General features: G+C 40.8%; 1 protein-coding gene across 2 annotated transcripts in view; it reads right to left on the reverse strand.

Annotated features, from left to right (window-relative positions):
• RBM46 (RNA binding motif protein 46) overlaps nucleotides 1–5,958 on the reverse strand; it is a 29,208-nt gene extending 23,250 nt beyond the window's left edge. The window contains exon 1 of one of the 2 annotated variants that reach the window (XM_054029310.1): nucleotides 5,797–5,958. In XM_054029310.1, the coding sequence (XP_053885285.1) occupies nucleotides 5,797–5,947 (151 nt within the window). In that variant the 5' untranslated portion in view covers nucleotides 5,948–5,958. The remainder of the gene's footprint in view (nucleotides 1–5,796) is intronic. The other variant, XM_054029311.1, reaches the window with a different exon arrangement.
• Nucleotides 5,959–23,461: the final 17,503 nt, after the last annotated feature.

Genomic DNA, 23,461 nt, shown 5'->3' on the forward strand with positions numbered 1-23,461 from the left:
GGGGTTCATGGGAGAGCCACGAGCGTATGAGAAATTTTTTTCTTTTTTAGCAGATATGCCCATTTTGGGTTTTCCCCTAAGTAAGAGACTATTAAACTAAGCTTAGAAATCACTGGGGTCTTGTCCTGCTGCTGCTGATACTGTGACTGGAAGCATCTCCATGCCCTCCACTCCTGCAGGGGGCCCTCAGCAAAGAGACTTTTTGCTGGGGGAAATATTCATCAGAAATCTCTGCTGAAGCAAAGTGCACAGAAAGGCTCCCAGTGCCAGTAGCAGCAGCACCACTGCATTAGCGGGTAGGGGGCTGAGGCAGAGACAGGTGAGTTTTATTTTTATAATGGAACAATTTTTACCAAGTGCTAAGCGTACATGTAAGCAAACATTCAACTAAAGACAATTTTAATAAAGTTAAACAGAAAAGGAAGAAAATAGACAATATGGTGATAGTTACATTATGTTTGAGTTTTCAGGTCTGGATACTACTTTGGAAAGTCCACAGCCACAATGTATCATTTGTTTTCAGGCATTAGTAAATGAAAGTACAAGGTCAGGGAAACTACAGCAACATTTAGAAAGCAAACACCTAGAATTTGTAAATCAGAGCTGTGACTTTTTCCTTCGGAAACAAGGAGAACTAAGGAGGCAAAAGAGTAATGTCTAAATAAGCAATCGTTCCTCAAAAAGCCTTAGAAGCATCTTATGTTGTAACCATGCAAACTGAAAAACATAAACAAGACCCTTCTACCAGCAATAGACATGCACAGAATCATGATTGGGAGACAAGAAACCATAACACTGAAAAACATTCCTATGTTAAATACCACAATCCATCAACATGCTGATGGATCTTGCAGAAAACATCCAGGACCAGCGGACAGAACAAGTTAAGAACAAGATCCTCAATAAATTCATAGCGGATGAAAGTTTTGAATGGACTGTGGGGGAGGCTGTGCACTGATGGGGCAGCAGCCATGACGGATAGAAGAGCAGGCCTGCAGAATGAGTAAAGTGGCACCAGCAACAATTTGGACTCACTACATGATTCACCTCCAAGCTTTGACATTTAAGAAGCTGCAATGTGAAGTATGTGAGGCCCTCAACAGTTACCAAATTTGTTAATTCCAAGCAGCAACCACACATTTTATTATGCTGTGCAAACAGATGGGCTCTGACCACACTCCACTTGTTTCACAGAGAAGTCACGTGGGGAAGTATTACAACAGGTCTTTGAATTGAGTGACAAAAAAAAAAAAAAAAAAATCAGAATTTTCCTTCTTGGGAAAACAAACCTTGCAGATTACATGTGTAATGCTGACTTCTTAAATATATTAGCTTACCTAGTGGAAATATTTGACCTACTGAATGCACTGAACCTAATATTTCAAGGAGGAAAGCAAATGTACTAGATATGAAAGGAAACTAGGCAATTCATGAAGCAACTTTGTCTTTAGAAATGTCACATTGAAAAGGGAGTTACCAAGATGTTTCCAGGGTTATCACACTTTTTAACAGAACAGAGTGAAAGTAATCAAAATGCCACTACAGACCAAATATTGACTCATTTGTCTGAGTTGTATTCTTATTTTGATGAATATTTCATAGATTTGAACATTAATTTTGTTACTGATTGGATTAAAAACAGATTCTCGGTAACACACGACTCCATACCAGCCTTAAGTATCACATTGTCAAGTGATCACATGTAGAAGATCACATATTTCAAATATAAAAATCCAGGAATTCTGGATTTCTGTTAATGGACAGTACAAAGAACTCAGTGATGAATCCATGAAAGTGCTGCTCCCAGTTATCTTTGAGTCTAGGTTTTTACCTATGATTTGTGAAAACTAAACACATAAATCATTTAAATCTGGAAAACACTGTGCAACCATGCAGTTCGAAATAGGACCATTCTCATTAAAATCTTCAGTTGTGTCCAAACATGTCAAAAATTCATAATTTTCAAATTATTGTTTCAAAAATCTGGTTTAGATCACATTATATAATTAAACCAACTGAATAGTGAAATAAAGGTCCCAAACCAACCAAACTAGTGGTCCCTCTTGAAGTTAGTGTCCTGAGACAGTAAAAAAAAATAAAAAAAAGAAAATGGTATTTAGTTGTGGGGAGCCACCAAATTGTACAGTATCTGTAAGGGAGTTGCTGTACTAAGAAGTTTGGGAACAATGGTACTATACACATTGTTTGACAGACTATACTTAACATCTCCAAATTAGAAAACATAGCCTTTGTTCTGTTGAATTATGCTTATTGTATTTAAGAATACAATCAGGGGTGACATTCTACCGAAAAGTGTGGGGGGGGGGATCCACAAGGCCCCACCCATTCCATGATCCCACCCCTGCCCAACCTCTTCCCCTGAGGCCCTGGTCCCCAGCCAAACCAGAAGCCAGGCTAGGGAGCCCAGACCCCTCCATCTGCCAGGGGTGCCCCCCCCCCCCCCCCACGAGAGCAGTTCCCAGCCTGTCTCCCCACCCAGGGCAGATGGAAGGTCTGCAGCTCCCCACAGCTGCCCACGCAGCTCTTACCCTGACCCAGTTCTGGCTTCCAGCCTGACCGGGGGCAGGGCTTCGGGGGCCAAAGAGCCACAGCCAGGCCATGGTAAGAGCCTCCTGGGCAGCTGTGGGAAGCCACGGACCCTCCATGTGCCTTGGCCGGGAGGTCCAGGGGACAGGGACACAGACCGGGGGTGCTCTTGGGGCCCTCCCACCCTGGGCAAGTGGAGGGTCCATGGCTCCCCACAGCTTCCCATGCTCCCCAGGCTATTCTTACTCAGGCCAAGCTCCAGCTTCCGGCCTGGCGGCGGGGGGGTGGCAGGAGACACTGAGAAGGGGACCAGGCCTGTGGTGGAAAGTGGGTGGGCTATTGCCCCTTGACTGCCCCCCTTCCCTTCACCTCTGGAATACATTTGTAATTTGGTTTCTGAAACAAGCTTCTAAGGCCTAGATCCATGAAGGAACCTATTGCTCCACTCAGCTTTGCCACAACTGCCATCCAGGAGAATCCTCAACCCAAAGTTAGGCCCCATGGCTCCCTATACAATGCAAGGGAAGAGTCAGGCACCTGTAAAAGATTCACGGATGCCAGCATACTGAGTGGCAAGCCACTAAGATAGTAGGAAATGCTGAGGAGAAGGGCATGGCTTAAGTCCTGTTCATCAAAAGCTAATTAGGCAATATCGGTGCTAAGGATTCACAGCTGTGAACCCTCTCCTGGAGTTAGGTGCCTAAGCCAGGTAAGCCATTTCTCACAAAATACCAGAGAAAGAAAAAGTGAGAGCAATACCCCGCCACCCCATTATAGCCAAGAGCATAGTGGTTAGGGCACTCACCTGGGAGGTGGGAGACCTGTTTTCAAATCCCCACTCTGCTCAGTTTGGTGCAGGAACTTGAACTTGAGTCTCCCATATCCCAGGAAGTGCTCTAACAGTGGGGGTATGGAATCACCTTGCTCTTGTCTGTCTTTTCTGGTTTCCAAATGGGGCCATAATAAGAGGAAGAACAGCAGCATTAGCTCAAGATACAACTTTAATGTTGTTCCTAACCCAAATCCTACGCACACACACAAGTCTCCAACTTAAGTGGTGGTTTAAACTCGAGCTAGCTCACCTATGGGGGAGGTGGGGGGCAGTTGAAGGCCAAGTGCTGCTGATGCTTGAACTAGTAATACTATAGGGTCTTGGGTCCAGATTTTTAAAGGTATTAGGCATTACTCAGCTCAACATCACAGTGCCTTTAAAAGTAAGTGCCTCAGCTACTCTGCACTGCTAATACATACAGGCTATGCTGCTCGAGTGACGTTTTGCTGCTCTCACTCAGGCTCAGCTAACTCAACAGGCGTTAACTCATGGGTCGATAACTTGAACTAACACTGCAGTGCAGTTAAGCCCAAAGCCACTGAGACTTTCAAAAGTGACCTGCAACTGCTATAGAGCATAAATGCAGTTTCCACTATTGTCTGTAATTTTATCAATAAAATCATTTGTGCTTAATATTCAATGATATTATTCAGCATAAAAACATTTTTTTCTTCAAGTCTGAGCAAAATTCATTGAGCTGGTTTTGAATTATCCAAGTAATTCAAACTGCAGTTTCCCTACTTATTCCAATCAGAAATTCTTTATTCATATAACTTTAAAAGTGTGAAATAATTCAAAATTTGCCTGTAAATCTCATGGTGACTTAAAAAAATAAAATTTGAGGAAAATTGATTCAAAATTAAAATCATATCTGTTTAAAGTTGACCATGTTGTGCATGCACAGAATTTTAAGTGCATTCTTAAGTGAAGAAATACTTATTAATAGGACTGTAGATTAATCACAGATAACTCATAGGATTAACTCAAAAAATTAACTGTGATTAATCACAGTTTAAATTGTGCTGTTAAGCAATAGAATACTAATTTAAATTTAGAAGTAGGACTGAGTGGACTTGTAGACTCTGAAGTTTTACATTGTTTTATTTTTGAGTGCAGTTATTTTTTGTACATAATTCTACATTTGTAAGTTCAACTTCCATGATAAAGATATTGCATTACAGTACTTGTATTATGTGAATTGAAAAATACTATATCTTGTTTTTACAGTGCAAATATTTGTAATCAAAAATAAATATAAAGTGAGCATTGTATGCTTAGTATTGTGTTATAACTGAAATCAATATATTTGAAAAAGTGGAAAATAACCAAAAATATTTAAATAAATGGTATTCTATTATTTTTAACAGTGCAATTAATCACGATGAATTTTTTTAATAGCGCAATTAATTTTTTTAATCGCTTGACAGCCCTAGTTATTAAGTCCAAACCTCCACAGCCCTGCCCTGCCACCATTCTTAAACTAAACATGGATCCCCCCGCCCACCCTTAGAACAAAAAGAGGAACATTCTAAAATAAATAACTCCATTAATGATATGTTAAATTGGGAAATGAAGCATTAAATTCAAGAAGTTATACAAGTTAAGGTATCTTTTTCCAGGTCACCTTAGTTTCACTACACATATGTGTTAGTATACAGGCCTGTCTCTTAGCTTGGGATAGAATTTTGGGTTTGATTTTTGATATTTTTATATCCTTACTAATGTGAACAAAGAACAAACACACCGTGTGTTGCTTCTGCCTAACCAGATGGCGTTTATAGCACAATGAGTAGAGATAAGGAAGAGAGTTTAAGCGTTGCTGGGTATGGTGGGAGCTTAATATACGAGTGTACACTGCCTCGACTCCTATCTCAAGGCAAGGTCAAGAAACCAGTCGGGAAGGGCAAGAGGGGATGGGGCAGGGGAGGGGAGGCATAAGAGAAACTAAAAATCCAGAGAAAAGGTGACCCTGGCCAATACATAGCCTCACTCCTTACCCCTCCCATGGGGATAAAGGGGGTGGTACCGAAGTCCCCAGACTCGTGACCCTCCAAAACAGAACATGACCATAAATTGTAAGGGATGGGACCAGGGGCATGCACTACAGGTATAATCAAGCCTGCCAAGAAGAAGGAGATGGGGAAAAAGGGGACATGGAAGGCTCTGTGGCATACAGAACTATGGATATGCTTGCTTGATTAACCCCAATAAACATTGCATTGCCTGCACTTCAGAACTTCTGCTTTCTGTCTGCATGACAAGGACCAAGGGAGGGGCAAAGGGAAAGCCCTTAACACCTATGATGTATTCTCAATTCCCTGTTTTCTTTGCTAAATGTCAATTTCAATGGTTTAACTGGGAAAAAAGTAAAGGCAGAACTTGGCCTGGTATTTTTATAATTTCAAACAAATGCTCACCTGGTGGAGGACCACCAAATTTTCTTTGTCCATTTTCTTGAACCATGCTGTAGCCAGTCTTTTCCATCAAAGCTAGTAAGGCAGCCTCATTCTGAGTACCAGTTCGGATTTTGCCACATCCATTTGTTACATCTGTACTTTCGTCATGCATATTTGCAATATCTTCAACAAAACATTAAGATAAAATTTCATAATACAGAATTCTAAACTTATCCACATACTTTTCTGGCTTTTAGTAGCTATTGTAACAGCATAAGTTATTTCAACTTTACCTCATGAAATTCTTCCCTTGCAGGAGTAAGCTTTTTTGTTCTAAACTAGCAAGTTATCATCTACGTATTTTCTTGCAAATATGGTCTCATTTATTACAATAAAATTACACATGAGAATACAGTACACATAAGCATTAATAATCTGTAGGATATAGCCTGAAAGTTCTGTTTTATGTGGTTTACTCGCCAATGGAGTGTCACATGGTGGCCAAGTGCAGCGCTTTCTGCCAGTTTCCTTTAGTGTCATTAATAAGTTCACCAAGGCTTTATGTAGGGAACAATGCCCCTTCTGAGGGGTCTAGTTTAACAACCTAAAACCCAATGAAAAGATAAGTAAGACTTCACCCCAGGATCTTAGAGTCAAGTATCAGTTTATCCATTCCCACTTGGGTCCACCATTGCCCTCCAGCAGGGATCTCAGCTCAGTACCTTTCCTGGAGTCAGGACTCCTGCCGCGATGCAGAGCCAGATGTCTGCAGAGATCTATTCACTGCAGCTCTTCCATGGGGCAGCATGTAGTTCCTGACAGGCTGAGCTTCCTGCTACTGTTTGGGAGTTTCCTATCCCTCAGAGAACAGCTTCCAGGCCCTTGCTCCATTTACAAATCCCCACAAATGCATGAAATAAGGACCCTTATCTTTTTAGTAATACCATCCTGGATTGCAAACAGCCTTACTTATATTCTTCATTAAAAGCGACCTAGTTCACAACTAGGTGGTATTTTAGGGGCCTGGAAACTTGTAAGAGGGCCAGAGGGTACAGTGTAAGAGGCAACAGTGAGGCAAGGTCAAACTGGAATCAGGACAGCCTCTGTTAAACCTCAGGATGCATTTTGCTGCTTCTGAACATTAATTACCACTCACTTTCTTCAAACATAGCCTATTTTGTAGCTCTCAACAAGACTTTTAAAAAATTTGAAAAAAGTGGGGTTAGTAATTCTATCATCATAAATATTTCAAGTCAGCATTTCATAGTACAACCTTAACTCAGTTTAGAAGGATTTAAACTAGAATACTTCAGAGTTTCCCCATAATATTTAAAACATGCTCAATTCCAACTGGTCTTTAAAGAAAAGTTCAACTTGAATTTAACAATCAATTTTAAAAACACTCAAATGATTGTTTAAATTTCTATTAACAAACTAAGTTTGCTAATTTCACTACTATAATTTTAATGTCAGCAATGTTTAAAATGAGCAAACCAGTTCTGAAGCAGGGACAGACACTGTGCTTGCACAAGTGAACAAACATAAAAAACAAAATGCGTACATGCTTAATATACAATCTTAAAATACTAACAAACGAAAGTCAAAAGAAAATCATTTTTCTATGCAAATGTCCTACTCCTCATACAGAGCTATTAGATAGATTATGTAAATTAGATGAATATTTATTATACCTCAAAATTTTAGGAAAAGCATTTTGTATGAAAAAATTTTCTAGGAACAGTATTTTCTTTAAATAAAAATAAAAAATAATTGAAAGAGAATTACTTCAAAACCCACTAACATTAAGGGCCTGATTTCCAAAGCAGCCACCACTTGGAAACCTTGTATGTATACATTTTTCAAGCAGCAAAACATTGCATGGTGCATGGGCACATGTTAGGCTAACACCTACACAGTCAGGTAAGTTATTTTGCCTTTGTTCATTGAAATTAACATACACATCTGGAGGTATAAGTGTTTGAAAAAAGTATCCATAGAAAGAAGGCTGCTATTTGAACACAAGAACTTAAATACATATCACACATAAATAGACCAATGAATTAAAATGTCTTTAGTTATTTTATTACTATTTATTATTGCTCACCCCACCCTCTTTGCCATTCCTTTGCATTAAAATGGAGATTAAGTCGGGCATGAGGGAAAAGAAAGTGGAATAATTCTGCCTGGTAATTCCTGGATAGTGATGATGATAGTGGTGAGTGTGGCACAACTGCAGCTTGCCACACTAGCTGTTAGGGCTGATCTATGCTGAAAATTTACATTGGCATAGCTCTGTCTTTAGGGGTCCACACCCCTGATACATTTATGCCAGCCTAACCCCCAGTGTGGACAGTGCCAGGTTTACCAAAGAATTCTTCCATCAATTTAGCCACCCCACCACCTCCCAGGGAGGTAGCTTATTTACAACAAAGGGAAAACCCCACTGTAGAACTGGCAAGTGACTGCGCTGAGGAGCTGTAGCTGTTTAAGCGTAGACATAGCCTGGGTTACTTTTACCGTGGTTGGCAGCATGCAGGCCACGCATGCCCAGAAGGAACAGCAGTCACTCAGCAGACCCCGACTTGGCAGACACACGTCTCACTGCTGATAGGACACCACACGGGACAAATGGATTTGCCTCTGCTGCACCCAGTCCAATCAAGCTGGCAGGAAGGGGATGGGAATATCTGTGGAAACATCAAGACCTACGTAGCAGGGAAAGGACATGTTATATTTGATGCAGGGGGAGGGGCTGGCTGGCAGGGCACAGGGAGCTGTGGGATTGGGGTGGCTGTACACAGCGCTGGAGGCTGTGAGAAAGGGACAGGGGAGGCGGACAAAGGCCTGGGTGTGCGGCAGAGGTGGCATGGGAGTAGGTCCCAGGGAGAGAAGGGTGGCAGGGGAGAGGCTCCCTGGGTCTCTTGGTGCTGCCTTGGAGTCACTGGAACAACAGTCACAAAGGCGCTTTTTCATCCAGAGCCAGAGGCGCCAAATCTGAGGGTGCTCTGGAGCTGGAGCACTCACGGAAAAAGTATAGTGGGTGCCCAGCACCCACGGGAAGGCCCCGCCAATCAGCTTCTCCCTCCCACCCACCACGGATCAGTTGTTCAGCGGCGGGCAGGAGACACTGGAAGGGAGGGGAGGGGAGGGGAAAGGGCAGGGCAGGAAGAGGCAGGGTAGAGGTGGAGCCTTAGGGGAAAGGGTGGTGTGGGGGCGGGGTCTGGAGCCGAGAACCCCGGGGAAATGAGAAAGTCAGCGCCTATGTCCAGAGCCCCCCGCCCGCTTCCCCCCACGGGGCTTCTGGGGCCGCACCCGCGCTGGCCTGTCAGCCGCCGCCCATCCCAGCGGCGCGGCAGAGACTTCAGGCTGAAGATACCCGGCCCCACCCGCCGAGGTGGAACCGTTACACAGAACGTTGAACAGCCCCCCTCCCAGGAGACCCTTACCGCCAACGGCGACTCCCGGGACTGGGGAAGGGACAATGGCAGCGCGAGCGCCTCACCTGCCACCGCCCTTCTCACGCGTGGTATTCGGCGCCACCACGACGACCGACTTTCCCACTCTTCGGCGCGTGGCACTGTCTGACGCCCCAGCGGCACCAATCAGCAGCCGTCCGAGTGGGCACCTGACAAAATTGACGGGCGCCAGCGACCAATCAGAACGTGTCGAGAGTCGAGTAGGGCGGGGAAAGCTTTTAAAAACCCTTGGAGGTTGAGGGAGGGTGTGCGACCAATTAAAAGGAGGGTATGAAGGAACCAATGAGAGAGGTGCTACCATGTGAGTGCGGCGTTGAAGGAGAAGGGTGGGGGTGTGAAGTGGGCTTGGGAGGGCTTCTTACCCTGATGCTGACAAAGCTCATAGCAATGTTGGCGTCCCACTGTTCCATGTGAATCCCAGCCTGCTAGGGTACAGCGTGTTCATCCCTAGGGCTGCAAATCCACTGTTCCCTCTGCTCCTGCAAATACAGCCAAACTGAGGGAAAACCTCCGCAATTCGCGATTTTTGCTCCGCTTAGTGTGATTTCAGTTTTACTAACGTATTGCAAAAAAGCGGGGGTGGGGCACGATGGAGTGTCTGAGAAAGGTTGAGCTTTTCTGAAAGTCACACCATTGCTGAGTGAAAATGTAAAGACTAAGATATGTTTTCACCTGTTTTGATTTGAAAGTCCAATCTTAAACAGTCCTGCAAAAAGGTAGCACATATAGCAGGTGCAAAGTTACCTGAAACAAAATTGCAGAAACATTCACAAAAAAAATTAGTTTTATACAAACCCATTGGTACCAGTTAATAACCACCACAATTACAAAATAGGTACATAGTAAGAGAAATTTAAAATTATTTTATCTCTCCATTAAATTAAATTAAATTAAATAATGGAGCTAGGCATCTCTTAAATGCCACAGCAATGTTGTGGCAATTGGGGCCATGTATTTTTTACACAACACTCAGAACCCCAACAAAATTCCTCAGGGGTCAGAGCATGGCTGCAGAACCATACCCATGTCATATACATTTGATGGGCATCCATCAGCTGCACCAGAAGTCTGTAAAGTTTGTTGGTTGTGGGCATTTTAATTTGCTGTTATCAAAGTATTGTGTACTTATTGCACCCGGACTGCACAGCAATGAGCTCATTAAAGAAAAAGCATACAACTTTTAACTCATTAAAGAAGTTCCCCAACTTTAATATTTAAATGCTTAATTTCATATTCCAGTGAATCAGAGAAATTATAACTCTAGTCACTATAGTAACATGCTTCAGTATTTTTAGTCTAATTATAAATGAGTGCCAATTTCTAAGTAATTTCTGATATGTCATGGTAGACAATTCAGCTAATCAGTTTATTATTTTTTTTTCAAAAGAGATGGTTTGTTCCATTATTGTTATTTATAGAATAATGCTTTAATGATATGTTTGACATTTAATACTTTTAACAGTAAAAGCTTAATAGTGTGCCCGTGATATCACTTTTCATGGAGGGGCACCACATTTTTCAGTGTAGGTGCCTACAATCATTTTCACCTCATCCAAATGAGTCATGACATCTCTAACATGAGGGAATTGAGTGTATGTAATGTTAACAAGCCAGTGTATTTTGGCAGCAATTCAGGCTTTCCACTGCCTGAGATCAGTCACTACCCAATAAGAAATTCCATTTTAGTTATTGCTATTTTACAGTATGCTAGGTATATTTCTTTTCTATACTTTAAAAAAAATTGGAGTGTTTAATCTGGATTCCATGCACGTGAGGTCTCATTGTCTGGGGCTGTACCAGACACTTCCGAAGTATTGCTGTCTGCCATTGAGTGTACAGAAACTGAATAATATTCCTTTAAATAGTAAATGAATATTATCTAATTTCTATCCACAGTAGCCAATAGATTGCACAAATTTATGGTCAGACTTCCTTTTGTTTTATAAAATGGCTTAAATGAAAGGGAAAATCTAATTGGCTGAAAGTGTTCCAAACCTATGTCATTATTTTGCAGTAAACATGGATGTCAGAACTATGCAACCTCTTCATCAAGAAGATTACTAAAACACATTTTTATTAAACAATTTTAAATCTAGTTAATTTAAATCTTCTATGCACTTGTGTAAGTTTATCAAATAAACAGCAGTATGTGCATGAGAAGTGAGTTCCGTCTCCTTTCCTTCCCCTCTGTCTCCTTCCTTTTACCTTCTTCTCTGGCTCTTCCTTCTTCAATTGCCTCTCCTCCTTCCTTCTCTTAGGTAACACTTGTTGGGAGTAGGTCTTTAAAAGAGAAGCTGCTGCCCTTGCTCCACTCAAGTGTTTGTCAGTAGTCAAGCTTCAAAGAACAAGTGATATAAGCAGAAGGGTAATTAAATCTTCATGCCCATCTCTACTAAAACTGCCAACAAGAGTGACAATATCAGCTGTGATGACTGTTTTTCGACATAGACACCTGTCCACTGGAAGTGAACTGAGACCACCAAACTAGTACCAGGTTTAACTCTGCTGGTTTTGATACACTACTATTTAGAGGACAGGAGAACAAGACCCTGATTCAGGAAATCATCATTAGTCAGCAAAACACTTAATGCTATGCTTAAGTGCTTTGCTGAATCTGGACTTAAGTACAGCCATGTTTTAATCTTTTTAGTCTTGATAAGCAAAGACTTAAATAAAGATGTGTAAAGGGGGCATTTTACAATAGAGTTACTTGCTCTTTACAAAATACATTTGGCATAAGTTCTAGCTAAAAACGTACTTGGAATCTAAGTAAAATGTGCCGTTTGCCTAGGTGCTATATCCTGCACCCATCGATATCAGTGGGCCCTAAATTACTATATGAATGTGGCAGATCTGTTCACAACTCTCACTGATCTGAGGCATGTAGAACAAGGATAGAACATGGCATAGATCATTCCATTTATTCCCTTGGGTATGTTTGAAAATATCTTTCCCATTCATCTGACTACTTAATATCAAGTGTGACAGTTGCTTTTCTTTTCTTTGCCAGCTGTTTCAACTAACTATAGTACATAATTTTGTTCTGTTTTGTTTGTTTGGAATGTCAGCAAGTCTCATCACATATTTTCCATAGAGTAGACTATTATTACAGTTATAATACATTTTTATAGAAAAATAAGGTTTTTTGTCAGAGTAAATTTTACTATGTCCTGGAGCTGGAAAAGCTGGTATGTAGCATTTCTGCACTCTGACAAGTTTGATGTGAAGGTAGGGCAAATACTTTAAAAGGAAGCAGACATCCTTTGAAGTTTAGACAAAGGTCTCTACAGAACCTAGACCTAAAATGTAATCTATGTAATTGTAAATCTAATTATAGTAAACAGTCTAGAAAAAGCTTTCAGTTCAGTCCATCTATACATTTTAATTTAGTTTCCATTTCATCAGGTAGCTGCAAACGCCTGTTTAGTGGAATCCTCCTATGTAAAGTTATACTGCCTCAAGGGTCTTTCTTCTTCAAGAGTGCCATTTACTCTTGTACAGTTTGCTTCTTTAAAAGAGTGGATTGTTTTCATTATGAGCTATGGAATTCTGATACTATTGAAGGAGTCAGAAGAAAACATTTTATAGCACTTTCTTCCTCTTTTGATGTGATTACCTGTTCTTAGAGCGAGGAATACATCTGTGAAGAATGGGTCAGTAGAATCTGAATTTGCACATGTATATGTACAGTAAATGTTAAACATAGATCTTGGGGAAAATTCTGCACTTAGTTACACAAGCATCAGTTCAGAGTAATTTCAGTGAAGTAAATGTAATTACTCCATATTTATGCCAATACACCTGACGGCAGAATTTGTCCCATAACTTTTTTTATTTCAGCGGCAAGAAGGATTTTAAAAAGAAAACCATACATGAACAGATGTATAAAACTTTTAGTAAGTGTTTGTTTTATTTCCCACGCTGCAGAGTTCAAATTCGTATCAGCATAGTAGATACCTACTACCTTGTATATTAGCCTGTGGATTACAGCACCTATTGGTTATTGCCACTTTGTATATCTGCCTCCAAAATCTATTGCCCCTATGGCCAAGCAGTGCCTTCAGACAATCAATAAGAAAAATCATTGTTTCCTGATGGTAGCTCATGGAAGTAAAGAAGCTGACTGGAAGAATTGGGAGGATGGGGGAGAAAAAAGGAAAATGGTGATAATATGAAACAGAAATGACAGTCAAAAAATGGAAGGGAAGAAAAGGAGAAAGATGACCTAAAGGACTAGGGAGGTAGAGAACAACTTTATTTAGCTACTTTCTGTCAATTCTTTCACATCTTTATGGCCATAGAATGCTTTCATTTCTATTTCTAATTATTTTTTAAAATCAGAAATGTTATATGCAGTTATGAATAAGGGTGATGGCTCCAAACCTTAATTATGTCAGGAATCCAACAGAGATGAAACAAACTGCAATGTTCAGTACTTTTTTGTGGTTAATTTCACCTTAACACGTGTCTACTTTTCTTTTACTTTATATTAGTAGGATCCAAAGTTAATTGTTCCTTATTTATGTTATGGAAAGAACTGTGGGTTTTGCTGTGTGGGTAGTGGTAGATTATAAGGAGGGGAAGCTGCAATTATAATAATGGCTTCATATACCATATTATTGCAGTAGATAATGTCACTTCCTAGCTAGCCACTAGGTGGCGATATTATGTTATTTAAAAAAACAGGGCTGTGCAAAACTAGGGCGCTTTGGTTTGCAGCGACTTGTGCAAATGTTTCTCTAGTGCACATGGGAACAGTCCAAATCCTTAGTGCAAAATGTAATCAGCACCAGAGTTTCTCTTGATTTTGCATCTCTCCAGCTGACATCTACAATAGAGATTTTTGGGACCAGTGGTGGTGTAGCTGGATTGGTCTCAGGATATTAAAGAGACAAGGCAGGTGAGGTAATTTTTTTTTTTTATTGGACCAACTTCTGTTGGTGAGAGAGACAAGCTTTCAAGCAACCCAGAGCTGAAGAAGAGTATCTTGAAAGCTTGTCTCTCTCACCAACAGAAGTTAGTACAGAAACAATATTACCTCATCCACCTTGTCTCTCAACTTTTGGGGAATGTCACTGTTCTACCACCACCAAAGCTGCTCCTCCAAGCATAGGAGCTCTGATATAGACTGAGCACTGGCAACTTTAACTAGCATTTAAAAAAGTGAGCCGGTTCCCGTGCCATATAGGAAGACATAGTCCCTGCCCCAAAGAATTTACAGTCTAAAAGACAAAATCAGACAGAGTGGAGAAAAAAGAGATACAACATAGAAGCATAATGATCAGCATGATAACAAGCATCTACCATGTTAGTTCCATGTTGGTTTTACATCTCTGTTTGTGTTTATATAATTTGTTACAAAAATTCAGGGTTTGGGGGATACATTCAAGGCTGAAGTGGTGGAAGAGAAGAGATTGAATCGAGAAGGAAATGAATAAAGAAGAGGGCATCTGTGGGCAGGGAGTTTCAAAGGGAAGGAGGAAGAGGGGGTAGGAAAGAGAAGGAATGTAAGAAATATAATGGGCAGTGAAATTGGGCAGCTGAAGTGTTGCAATGCTAGAAGAGAAATGGGATGAAGGAGGACCAATAATCAATAGCAATTCAACAAATAGGAGAGAATTAGAGTTGAGAGAATGATGATGATGTCAAGAGGCCTTATAAGCTCCTCTCCCACAAACCAGTTCTTGCAACTGTTCTCCCTTTAGAGGAGACTAGGGAAGGTTGCTGGACAACATGCCCCAGGTGGGTCCCTCGGTACATTGTGAGCTGCAGGAGGGAGTAGAAGACCTTTCTTATCCTTTGCACCATCAATGATAGCTGGTCTTATTGTTTCTTAGTAGTTTAGTACTTTAGTATTTTATTTCAGCTGGTACATGAAGGCCCTCAAGAAAAAGTTTATACCATAACAAAAAAGTTTTACAGTATATAGTGATTGTGTCATGATCAGTGGAACTGGAATCAGCAGACCCATGTGCCCTGAAAGGACTCTTATTGATGGAACACCAGTAGAATAAGGAATGCGGGGAGCTAGGCTGGAAGCAACTCAGCCACATAGTGCAGTGCAGAGGGATTTAATAAAGTTCTACTTGTTCAACTTAATCTGTATTCAGCTTCGCTCTTTGCAAGTGAAACACTGATAATTTAAAATGGATGTTGTGGTGGTGCCTACCATAAAGTCAAGTTAATCTTGTTAGAACAAAAATACCAGTGAATTTTGCTTGACATCAGCCCAAAACTTACCACATAATTATAGATACCTTGGGACCATAAGACTTCTCAACTTTGGATTCTCCTTATCTGTCAAACACATGGGGTGGGGGGCGGGGGGAGAACACACAGAAACTTAGGACAGACAAGAACAGGCAGAGGCAAAAATCAAGAAAACCAAATAGTGGCCTGTGAGCAGAATGTAACCCTAGAAAAAGCTATAGAGAGATCTTTAGGGTCTGCAAGTTGAAGAGGCTTGAGGCTAAGAAACTGCTTCTTTTATTCTTGGTTCCTCCTCTGTTCGGAGAAGCTGGACTTTGTACATTCCTTGTAAACAAACAAGATTTCATCAAAGAAAATACCAGATTTCATCAATTTCTACTTCCAACTTGAACATCCCTAGAGCCATGAACTTTGATTAGCTGTTTGGGATATAATCCAGCTTTCACTGAAAGATTAGCAAGGATTAAATGTATTCATAGATATATTAACTGCAAACAGAAAGTTCAAGACATGTTACTGCACCTTGAAATAAAGGAAGCAGAGTGCTAAGAAAGAAGGGGGAGGGATAGCTCAGTTGTTTGAGCATTGGCCTGCTACACCCAGGGTTGTGAGTTTAATCCTTGAGGGGGCCACTTACTTAGGGATCTGGGGCAAAATCAGTACTTTGTCCTGCTAGTGAAGGCAGGGGGTTGGATTTGATGACCTTCAAGGTCCCTTCCAGTTCTAGGAGATAGGATATCTCCATTAATTTATTTATTTTAAATTTAAATAAGTCATGAAACTCAACTGAATATCTTTCTGGCTATACAACAGGTCTTTCCATCCCATGTAAAATACAACCATGTTTCCTGCTGCACAACTACATGAATTACAACCTAATTGACCACTGAGCCCCACTGTTAATTTTTCTCTTAGTGACAAATTGGCACATTAGTGTTGAGTCCAAAAGAAACTCAAGGAACTTATTCGACATGAAGAGAGGCACTAAAAAACCCAGCTTCAACATAAGTGGATATGGGATGTAATTATACATGTGTGTGCAATATCCAAAGAAATTCCAGCTGTTACTGATCAGAACTCCAGAACAATCAAAGGAAAGAGAAAACATGCATCTCAGATTTTACAGAAGACTTGGCACATTTGGGGAGTGCTAAATCAGCACCAGCTGGATGCATTTAAATAAAGCTACTAAATCTATACATTAATTATGAGTCGTAATTTAAATCAAGGCTCATAGTGATTGCAGCTCTGAACATGTCAACAAGATTTCTGTAAGGATTAGCAACAGAGACCAGGGAAAAAAATACATATATGATCTTGCTCCCACTGACGTCAATGACAGAATGTTCCCATTGAAATAAATGGAAAATCATGAAGCCCATACCACTTATTGTGTGTGCTCAGTAATGAAGAGACTTAGTTCAGCTGTATGGATCTGCTGAGTAAATGAGGGACTTTCATACAGGAGAACGCTTTAGATTGACCATACTAATCAAATGAATCTTTGGATCGTTTTAATATCTTCCCCTTGCTATTTTTTCTAATGATCAAAGGTTGTTTTTTTTTTGTGTGAGTTTAAACAAGTGTCTCCCTCACAGCCCATCTTCTCTTCCTGCTTAATCATGCAGTCAAGTCATAATACTGAAGTTGTGACATCTTAACCCTTCCCATGGCAACAGACCATGTTGTCACAAACACAGAATTGTGACTTTGTTGCAGGATCAAGTAGTGGCTGTCAAGGAGACACCTTGTATTCTAACACAAATATCCCAAAAATAGACAAATTGAATTCAAAAAGTTACTGATGAAGTTAATTAGTTGTCTACAGCTGTTATTTTTTAGTTTGCCCATAAGAACTTTAAGTCCTGAAGCTTTATCCTTCAGACTAATTCCAAAATATTTCATAATTCTATATGAGACATGCTTCTTGAGCAATGTCTGCACTCTGATACCATTGGATTTATGGGTTCCATCATAGAAATTACAGGTAGAAAAGGTCTACATTCAGAGAGTTTCATCTCACTGGCAGAGCAAGATTATTACCTACAAGTTCTTGTGCTTCCTCCAGGCTAATTTTTGAATAGCCCTCATTCCCAATCTAAAGTCTGCCTATTAAATAAATTAGTAATAATTGAATTATGAACCTTCCCTGGCAGCTGAACCACCCCTCTTGTTCTGGCATATGGCCCCTTAGCTTACCTATCCTGTGGCAGAGGCACTACCACTAGGAGTAAGCCAGGAGGTGGGATAAAAAGGGGAAAATAGAATGATGCTGGATCCTGTGATTATTAGCTCCTAATAGCTAGTTTATAGTATGAAGAATGCTACTGCTGCCTCCATTTCTTTTGGTCTACATGACTTTGTCAGGGACATATCCTAACTTACTACATGTGTAGAATTCCAAATTAATTCAGTGTAAGTTTTATGTAAAGACTGTGGGAATGATATGGCCACAAACTTGTAGGATATTGACCTACTTGGTCAATAGGGAAGTAGGTCTGTTTGGTTCTAGTAATACTTGGTTCTTTTTCCCCTCTCTTACGCTGTATGCCATTTTGTGTGAATAGTCTTTCTCCTGCTACCCCTGTCATTGATTGTGCCCAGACCCCACATTCCCTTACTCTTTTGGTTATAATTAGTTATTAAAATATTTTTTCTTATGCATAAGTACTAGGCATGTCCTTCCGAGAATTACTACACAGTGCTGAATGGAAGTTCCAGGAACAGCCTCCATAGTGTAATGTGCCCTGCAATGCCACACATGGTTCAGTGTAGGAGTAATGGGTATATTCCTTGCAGTACTGCATAACCAATCTGTTACAGTAGCAGCAGAACATCAGATTGTAGTAGGGAAACTTGCCTATGTGACCTGGGCTGGTAGTTCTATGGTTCATGGCAAAACAGGGCTGGCCCTAAGTCCTGTATTGGAAATAGCTCGTGGAGTCCTAGCTCAGATGATTGGGTGTCCCCTGCTTCCACATATCCCAGCTGTTTTAGTTTTGTCTACAAACCACTCTTTGGGTTGTGCAAATCCTCTGGAGCACCTGTTTAGGACTCTGCAGAGGGTGGTTACTAAAGGGACCATGAAGCCAGGAGGTGGAGCTGAAGCACAACTTTCCAAGCAAGAAATTAGAAAGAGCAATTAAATATTTGTCTCTGCTTCGACATTTTGTGCAGTTCCTTCTGTGATATTTTATGCAAATTATGTAATGAGAATTTTTCATATTGAAAATAATTTGCATATAACCACAAACTTCAGTGTAAAAAATTGTATGAATTTAGTACTGGGTAAAAGAGTTGGCCTATTTGACCATCAGTGGTGGAAGGAGTTGAGTTGTGAGTTCTGCTGAATTAAATCCTCCATTTATCACACAGTGTCCTGTCAGCATGCCTCACCTTTTATCAGGGGGATAGAGGAAGGACTTCCTCTAGAGGTAGGTCAGTCTCCATGGGTAAACAAGGTTAGTTCAGTCTCCATGACTCATGCAGTCCTTGGCCCCTTTGCAGAGTCTGCCAATTATTGCAAACTATGATGTTGCGTTTGTGATGTGGGAGCTCAAACTAAGACCCACCCTACACATCTCTTATGATAAAGCACCAGATATCTAGTAGATGAGAACATCTTTTGATCCCTTCTCACATGGGCTGGATTCAAACTAGTGATGTAAAAGTGAAAGGCTCTATAGCTTTTAGCATTGCTCTGAAGTACCAATAAGTGCTAATTTCATACCTTCAAGAACAAGGCTTGCTTTCTTGAAAGAAATGTTTATTAAATCAAGTTCTGACCTTTATGGAGCTTACTCAAGCAAGGTCTTCCACTCTGAAGACACACATGAAAAACTTTCAGTATCCTGAAAACATACCTCACACTGTACTTAGAGTCAGCTCCCACTAGCCAAAATACAAACAATAAAAATACAATAATAAAAAATTAACATAACATCCAAATCCACATCTAAATAAAATCATTTCAACAAGTGCATTATTTCTGGATCCAACACTAAAGAGGGATCCTATATTATATAACATTAAAAAGTGTATTAAAAGAACATTGCAAAACCAAGCAGTCAAAAATTAGGAATTGCCAGAATTAAGGTTGTCTATGCAACCTTAATTCTGCCTCCATGTGATTATACACTAGGAAACAGTCTTTAATTAGACAATCAGATTTTCCCTGTATTAATACAACTGGGTCAGGCCTTATAACCTTTCGATCCAGACTATAGCTGTACGTCTTTCATTTGAGATAAAGGCACAAATAGTAGCAGATATAGGCTGTTATTTTCTATGTGGAGCAGCCCTGAGAGCAAAGGCATGACACACTTTTGCCAATGGCTTACAAAACTGTTTTGAGACAACACTAAGATGCTGGGCATCAGTCATTCCTGGCTTTAGGAGCAGAATGGTCTACAGTGGTTAGAATAGTAGTTGCAGATAGACTAGCCACACTGATAGATTTGGTACACATTATGAAAGCCAATGTGGCTGAGTGGCTGCATCTTGGTTCTGTCCAATTAGGGCATGTCTACACTGCAGCTGGGAGCAAACCTCCCAGTCCAGGTAGATAGACTCAGGCTAGCCTAGCACAAAAATAGCAGTGTGGATCCTGTGGCTTGGGCTACAGCTCAAGTTCTCAAGCCTAGGGGGTTGGGTGGGCTTCAGAGTCTGATCTGCAGTCCCAGCTGCAACATCCATACTGCTGCTATTTTTACTGCACTAGTTTGAGCCCCACTTGCATGAGTCTGTTTGCCTTGCCTGGGAGACTTGCTCCCAGCTGCAGTGTAAACATAACCAGGGCCGGCTCCAGGCACCAGCGAAGGAAGCAGGTGCCTCGGGTGGCCAATCGAAAGGGGCGGCATGTTGGGACGGCACGTCCGGGTCGGTGACGGCGGCACTTCAGCGGCAACTCAATCGGCCCACTTCAGTCTTCTGCGGCAATTCGGCGGTGGATCCTTCACGCCCTGTCTTCCTCGGCGGCATTTCGGCAGTAGCTCAATCGTTTTCTTTCTTTTTTTTTTTTTTTTCCTTGCTGCTTGGGGCGGCAAAAAAGCTGGAGCTGGCCCTGAACATAACTAGAGACCTGGGTGTTCTGTTCCAAGCTCTGACTACAATGACATCATGCAACTTCTCAGTTACCTTAATTATGAGATCTTTAGTCAGTTAGAAGTGTTGTGAACAACCCATTAATATTAAAAGATGTGAGACCAAATACTTGATTGTGCTGTTAGAAGTACCTCAAAAAATGAAAAATGTGAATTTATGTTGATAGCTTTCTCCTTCCGTATCTGTGGAGCATAACTCCAAGAAGGTGGATGATTCCTGCCCCCATTAATTAAGCTTTATTGCCTCCAAAGGGGAATAGTTATGCAGCTCTGAATTAATGATTTGGAGAATCTTTAGAGAGTATCTACAATTGCCAGAGTATCTCCATGATGAGTTACTTCTTTCAGAGTTAAAATTGGGATGTGGCGGAATCCAGCAAAGACTCCAACACTCAGAATAGCAAAAGTCAATGTGAGCATTTGAAGTGCTGTAGACATTTGTTCTCTCATAAAAATGTGATTATACAGAGCTGTTTGTGTTACGCACATTATGTGTCAGAGTTGCATAGGAACATGACTGTAGAAGAATGGGTCCTTTTACAGTGATTAGATTCATGAAGAATTATAGATTAAAGAGCATTCATGTACTGCAGAAGATAAATTGTAGATCCTTGCAATCCCCATTTTGGCAATTTTAGAAAATATGTTATTTCGTTGTGCTCTGGCTCTGGCTCTGAACACTGTGTCCACTATCTATCATATATAGGTTTAAAACAAAGTTTATTACATGTATGAAACACAAATTTGGGTCACTTTGGTTTTTAGTACTTGGGTGAATATATACTACTTCTCTACATCTGGAAGACCTTTATGTATTGATTTTGGCACTATAGCCTTGATTTTTAAAGGTATTTAGGTGGTGCTGTGCTTGGGATTCATAGATTCATAGATTATAGGACTGTAAGGGACCTCGAGAGGTCATCGAGTCCAGTCCCCTGCCCGCATGGCAGGACCAAATACTGCCTAGACCATCCCTAATAGACATTTATCTAACCTACTCTTAAATATCTCCAGAGACGGAGATTCCACAACCTCCCTAGGCAATTTGTTCCAGTGTTTAACCACTCTGACAGTTAGGAACTTTTTCCTAATGTCCAATCTAGACCTCCCTTGCTGCAGTTTAAACCCATTGTTTCTGGTTCTATCCTTAGAGGCTAAGGTGAACAAGTTCTCTCCCTCCTCCTTATGACACCCTTTTATATACCTGAAAACTGCTATCATGTCCCCTCTCAGTCTTCTCTTTTCCAAACTAAACAAACCCAATTCTTTCAGCCTTCCTTCATAGGTCATGTTCTCAAGACCTTTAATCATTCTTGTTGCTCTTCTTTGGACCCTTTCCAGTTTCTCCACATCTTTTTTAAAATGCGGCGCCCAGAACTGGACACAATACTCCAGCTGAGGCCTAACCAGAGCAGAGTAGAGCGGAAGAATGACTTCTCGTGTCTTACTCACAACACACCTGTTAATGCATCCCAGAATCATGTTTGCTTTTTTTGCAACAGCATCACACTGTTGACTCATATTTAGCTTGTGGTCCACTATAACCCCTAGATCCCTTTCTGCCGTACTCCTTCCTAGACAGTCTTTTCCCATTCTGTATGTGTGAAATTGATTTTTCCTTCCTAAGTGGAGCACTTTGCATTTGTCTTTGTTAAACTTCATCCTGTTTAACTCAGACCATTTCTCCAATTTGTCCAGATCATTTTGAATTATGACCCTGTCCTCCAAAGTAGTTGCAATCCCTCCCAGTTTGGTATCATCCGCAAACTTAATAAGCGTACTTTCTATGCCAATATCTAAGTCGTTGATGAAGATATTGAACAGAGCCGGTCCCAAAACAGACCCCTGCGGTACCCCACTCGTTACGCCTTTCCAGCAGGATTGGGAACCATTAATAACAACTCTCTGAGTACGATTATCCAGCCAGTTATGCACCCACCTTATAGTAGCCCCATCTAATTTGTATTTGCCTAGTTTATCAATAAGAATATCATGCGAGACCGTATCAAATGCCTTACTAAAGTCTAGGTATACCACATCCACCGCTTCACCCTTATCCACAAGGCTCGTTATCCTATCAAAGAAAGCTATCAGATTGGTTTGACATGATTTGTTCTTCACAAATCCATGCTGGCTATTCCCTATCACCTTACCACCTTCCAAGTGTTGGCAGATGATTTCCTTAATTACTTGCTCCATTATCTTCCCTGGCACAGAAGTTAAACTAACTGGTCTGTAGTTACCTGGGTTGTTTTTATTTCCCTTTTTATAGATGGGCACTATATTTGCCCTTTTCCAGTCTTCTGGAATCTCTCCCGTCTCCCATGACTTTCCAAAGATAATAGCTAGAGGCTCAGATACCTCCTCTATTAGCTCCTTGAGTATTCTAGGATGCATTTCATCAGGCCCGGGTGACTTGCAGGCATCTAACTTTTCTAAGTGATGTTTAACTTGTTCTTTTTTTATTTTATCCGCTAAACCTACCCCCTTCCCATTAGCATTCACTATGTTAGGCATTCCTTCAGACTTCTCGGTGAAGACCGAAACAAAGAAGTCATTAAGCATCTCTGCCATTTCCAAGTTTCCTGTTACTGTTTCTCCCTCTTCACTAAGCAGTGGGCCTACCCTGTCTTTGGTCTTCCTCTTGCTTCTAATGTATTGATAAAGTCTTCTTGTTTCCTTTTATTCCCGTAGCTAGTTTGAGCTCATTTTGTGCCTTTGCCTTTCTAATCTTGCCCCTGCATTCCTGTGTTGTTTGCCTATATTCATCCTTTGTAATCTGTCCTAGTTTCCATTTTTTATATGACTCCTTTTTATTTTTTAGATCATGCAAGATCTCGTGGTTAAGCCAAGGTGGTCTTTTGCCACATTTTCTATCTTTCCTAACCAGCGGAATAG

The sequence above is a fragment of the Malaclemys terrapin genome, chromosome 5, assembly GCF_027887155.1.
Source record: "Malaclemys terrapin pileata isolate rMalTer1 chromosome 5, rMalTer1.hap1, whole genome shotgun sequence".
Classification (NCBI taxonomy): domain Eukaryota; kingdom Metazoa; phylum Chordata; order Testudines; family Emydidae; genus Malaclemys; species Malaclemys terrapin.